The sequence below is a fragment of the Haliotis cracherodii genome, unplaced genomic scaffold (genome assembly GCF_022045235.1).
Source record: "Haliotis cracherodii isolate W230 unplaced genomic scaffold, xgHalCrac1.p SCAF_2, whole genome shotgun sequence".
NCBI lineage: Eukaryota > Metazoa > Mollusca > Gastropoda > Lepetellida > Haliotidae > Haliotis > Haliotis cracherodii.
In genome coordinates, this window is record NW_027266275.1 from 16,198,240 (window position 1) to 16,203,537 (window position 5,298).

A 5,298-nucleotide genomic window follows, 5' to 3' on the forward strand; every position below is an offset into this window, starting at 1 on the left:
GATATAGCGTCTAAATGAAAGGTCACAGTGACCCAACCTGTCCTAGTTACAACAGAAAAAGAATGCAGGCAAACAAGCAGATGATATCCCGCGGTAACACGGCCCGAATAACACACTGATAACTCCGGTTCTAATTGCACTAGTTAAAGGGACGTAACTGCGCTCTAGTGACCAATACCTCGGTTATTGTATAGCCAGCGAGCTGAGGAGGATCGATTTCTCATGGCGATTATCGGGTTCCGTTTTCTTGTGGTCTATCGATGAAAATGCATGGAAATTTCCACAGATATACGTAGATAGGACAGAATATAAACAATCTGTTCATTATTGAAGAAGTAAAGAACGAGGCGCGTGCTACGGGTAAGTGTTTCACAAGATGTAAATATATTTCATCGTTTTGTAGACCAGTCTCTCGGCTGCCACAACCAAGCCGTACATGGCTATCGAGCTGTACTTTGACCTAGATAACAGGTTGGCGTGTCTACATATCCGCCACCGGCAAACTCGGTATCCTAACCAATACTAAAATATACATGTTTACATGCATGTTTTTATTACATTTCGGAGTTTGTGAAAACCATCACTTCGCATGTGACAAGGTGAATTATCCGAGGTCTTTCAGTTTCGATTTTGGTCTGATAGTATGGATCTGGGGGATCTATCGCATCCACCACTGAAACTCTAGACTTGGCTGATTGCAAACCAGCACGACAGCACAGCTAGTGTGTTGTTTAAGGACTGACACATGTCTGATGAAGAGAAAGAATGCTTGACCGGTTATTAGAGGTCATTGCCTACAACGCACAGATATCGCTACCGAATAATATCACGTGTGGGCGTCCTAATGTGGACGGGCTGTCCAAAGACGTCTATGGATCGGAATACGTCTTCGTTCTGTCGTCATTATTTGGACACCGATTTTCCGATCTTATCTCGTAAATTGTTTGCAAGTAAAATTTATATTTAAGTGCAGGAAACTTAAACAAAAACGAAGGAATTACTATTTCTTGTATTGTGTGATCAATAATTCAGTAGTAATCTTTTGGTTCAGGATATATCGAGTTCCATAACTGTAATAAAAGAGTTCATAAATTTTCATTACAGTTAACTACGTTTATAACGAACACGCTTATAACGAACTGACCGATAAAACGAGCTTATTTTTCAATATGCTGTATATATGCTCATAACGAAATGTTAAGTATTCTGTTTAATCTGAAATTGAAAGATGGTATATATAAATGTGTGTGTGTGTGTGTGTGTGTGTGTGTGTGTGTGTGTGTGTGTGTGTGTGTGTGTGTGTAATGAATTAGTGCCTTGTATATTACATACATGTATATACACCATATAAATAGGTCAATAATTGTTGAACAAAGCTCCAATTACAATAAGTTATGTTAACCTTTGGCCTCTCGGGTGAGCTTTCACTGTTTGGAGTTAATATGTACTAGACATTCCCTGATGTGTTGTGTAGTCTAGAGGTTGAAGCGTTCGCTAGTCAAGTCACTGACCCGGTTCGCTTCTCACAGGGAAACAACGTGAGTTACGTTGACACAGTATCTTGCATTGTTTTTTCCTGTACTCTTATCATGGACGGAACTCAGATGTATTGAGGCTGTTAAGATGAATTTGTTATACATCTCAATCTAATTATATGAAACATAAATTCCAGCACCATAATGAATTATTGAAAGTAGGTTATCATCTAACAGTATTAATAAATGAAACCTCTCTGCTGATGAGGTACAAAACATGGTCGAGGGTCAGATGTGTGTCATGTTTTATTCCTACACAATGCGATTTGATGTGATTTGGTAGGTGTTTCTTCAAAGTATATTTCATGTAAAATGAGAACAAAAGTGAGGTTAAAATGGGGTTTAACGCCGCGTTCAGGATTATTGCACTTATGAATTGTATGCACGTGTGTGTGTGTGTGTGTGTGTGTGTGTGCGTGCGTGTGCGTGCATACTCTGTGTGTGCGTGGCTTGTGTGCATGTGCATCCATACTGTGTGTGTGTGAGTACTACTTGTACTAGTCCGAACTAAGTCCGATTTTTTAGTGCTAGCCCACTGAGATACCATGCCGTAGTTTAACATGACAACACTCAGACGCAGACAGTATACGTACTCCGAGTCGACCATCTATTAACGTCTTTTGGTATGAGGGCGGTGGGTTAGTCTAGTGGTTAAAGCGTTCGCTCCCCCACATGAGTACAATATGTGAAACACATTTCACTCACTCACTCTTTTTATATGACACGGTCTGCTTTCGAACCCCCGACATTCCGCTCTTCGGACAACCACTGGACCACGGAGGCGAGATAACGAAGAGACTGGCGGCCGGTGTTGTAGTTAAGTGATGAAAGTAATGGCGCGTCAAGCTGAAGACCTTAGGCAATATGTGTGAAGGCAATTCTGGACGACCCACGCCGGAATATTGTTCGCATATGACTAAAAGCGTCGTAATACCACTCACTCGCTTTCATTGGAAAGGAGCGGGAACGCATACCATGTTGGCGAGTGATTGAACGTAATCCCGAACCAGAACATTCTGTGCAGTAAATACGTTCTTTGGCTTTGGGCAAACATCGAAATTATTGTTTTCTTACATGAATATGAAACGTCAACACCAGAGAGTTATCAGTCTTGCCGAAAGATATACCAGGAGCATCCACCTCTCATACACTTTGCACAATTACACAATTGCACGTGTCTAATACGGGAGAAAAAAAATAGAACGTACATACTATGACACTGAGTGAGTGAATGAGTATGGTTTTACGCCGCTTTTAGCAATATTCCAGCAATATCACGGCGGGGGACACCAGAACTGGGCTTCACACTCTGTACCCATGTCGGGAATCGAACCCGGGTCTTCGGCGTGACGAGCGAACGCTTTAACCACTAGGCTACCCGACCGCCCCCATGACACTGAAATGATGACAGTTACTAGTATGTATTTTACTATTTTACTTTTTTCTTTTGACAATTATCAATTATCGTCATAATTTCTTTTCAGCACCAGGATCGTTGAATACATGGAGGGCGGATACAGACAGATCTTCGAGTTTCCTGGCAAGGCCAAGAGCGACGTGTGGAGGAACTTCGGCTTCTATCTCAGTGATGACGGTTATACGCTGGACAAAACAAGAGCCATTTGCAAATACTGCCGCATCGGCGTCCGCTACACCGGCAACACCACCAACCTCCACACCCACTACGTCAACCATCACCTGAAGAAGGACCAGGTGGGGGTCGCCCAGGTCATGTGCTTCTCTGAAAATGACCAGGTTATCACTCTAAGTCCACAAGCTGTCAACGATATCGTCCACATTCCTCCGTCCATGGCAGCGGCGCACGGACCGAGTAGTGGGAAGGAGTCTCCTAGAGCCTCTTCTCTGACGTATGCAATCATGGAGTTTATAATTGACGGTATGCTGCCATTTACAACGATAGCTAGTCAGGCTTTTCAGAACCTAATACACACTTTAGATCCGAAGACAGATGTTCCTTCAAGGAAACATCTCGAGGACTTCCTCCTGCCCCAGATGTATGAGGAAGGGCGATCTAAGGTTTTAGCCAGACTTGAAAATCAAGAGCATGTTACTTTGACAACAGACATTTGGTCGTCCTCGGAGAGATACTTGACCATCACGGCTAATTACATTTCTAGGTCGTGGCAGTTAAATTCCTTTACGTTGCAAACAGTGGAACTGCCTGTAGATGCAACTGCTGGGTACATATCTGAAACCCTAAAGACCCAGGCAGCTAATTGGCGGATAACATGTGAACCAATCCTTGTGTCAGGTCATGAAACTGTTTTAAGGTCCGGCGGGCTGCTGAAATGGAAACACTTGCCTTGTTTCGCTGAAACGATCAACGCTGCAGCCAAGAAAGGACTAGCTCAACCCGAAATACAGAGCATGATTGTTTCAGCCCGAAAACTGTCGCGTTTCTTTATGTCTGGTGTTGGAGATAGTCAGAAGCAATCCCTCCCTTCTTTGAATTCCTTGCAGGTTGATGACGAGGATCGGTGGAATTCTACATTTACAATGCTTGAACAGATCATCAGAGATATGCCCTCAATCCAAATGGCTTTCCAGAATCCCGATTTACAGAAGGAAGACGTGCGTCTGTTTCTGTTCGATTCCAATAACCAGAAACTGTGTCAGGAGCTTGTAGACTTACTGAGACCCCTGAACAATGCCTCTATGTTACTCTGTGAGCAGAGGATGGTCACGGTGTCAATGATACTGCCTGTCCTGAAGAAGCTTGAGATCACACTTCTTGGAGGTGAAACAGACTGCCCAGTGATTAAAGAGTGCCGGAACACCATCTGGAAGGAAATACGTTCTCCATACTGCTCGGACAACATCCGGGACATTCTTCTCGTCTGCTCACTGTTAGACCCTCGTTATAAAGAACTGCGTTATGTCGAGGCAGTCGAGAGAGAAAAGGCCAGGCGGCTGCTCTATGATGCAGCGCTGCGACCTTTCTTGACGGACTTTCAGATCAAACAGGAAGTGGACAGTGACGATGAATACATTCAGAACATCATCCTAGGACCACCATTCTCTATCTCGAACGGATCGGACGTCCATGGAAGTAGCCCTAGTTCGGAAGAACCTGTTAAAAAGAGGATGAAGTTTAAATCTCCTGCTTCTAAATTTGAAAACGACTGGCTATCCGATGTCGTAGGCCACAAGGATGACGTCCCTTTAGACAAAATGTCGCCGGTGGAGATGGTGAGTTCGGAAATTGACCGGTTTATGGCGGAGAAGCAGATCACATCTAGCACCTCACTGATCTGGTGGTACGAGAGGGAGAAGATCTTCCCCAACATCTCATGCCTTGCGAAGAAGTACATGTGCGTCATGGCCACCTCCAGACCGGCTGAGCATATCTTCCTTCCAGACAGAGATCCCGTCAGGGTTCAAAGGTCATGCATTCCACCCAAGAACCTCGATGCCATGATATTCCTCAACAAGAATCATCAAAATCTCAAAATGACTTTTTAAATCAAGGCAGAAATACTTTTGTCATTTACGAAATGAAGGGTTTCTTCGAGTACCGTTTTAGTGCTTTCTAATTATGTTCAGCCTTTCTGTAAAAACGTTATGCCATTGCGTCATCGCTGTGATGATGCTACAACGGGTACAGTCATACTGACAATGCTTTGTTATCTCCATCCGCCATGATTGGTGACACTACGCACGCACGGTTGTAACAAAGAAGCTCTGTGGACTACAGTTGTCATGTATACACATTATGGCACCTGAAGTTGGTCAGAGACAGATT

General features: G+C 43.8%; 1 protein-coding gene across 1 annotated transcript; it reads left to right on the top strand.

The window, feature by feature from the left end:
* Positions 1 to 209: 209 nt before the first annotated feature.
* On the top strand, positions 210 to 5,298 carry LOC139468753 (E3 SUMO-protein ligase ZBED1-like). Its single transcript, XM_071250884.1, has 2 exons — positions 210 to 360; positions 3,020 to 5,298. Exon 2 carries the CDS (start codon positions 3,039 to 3,041, stop codon positions 5,016 to 5,018), a length of 1,980 nt encoding a protein of 659 aa, XP_071106985.1. The 5' UTR covers positions 210 to 360; positions 3,020 to 3,038; the 3' UTR covers positions 5,019 to 5,298.

Excerpts from the sequence above, each read along its gene's own strand:
- LOC139468753 (XM_071250884.1), top strand. The coding sequence starts at position 3,039 with ATGGAGGGCGGATACAGACAGATCTTCGAGTTTCCTGGCAAGGCCAAG.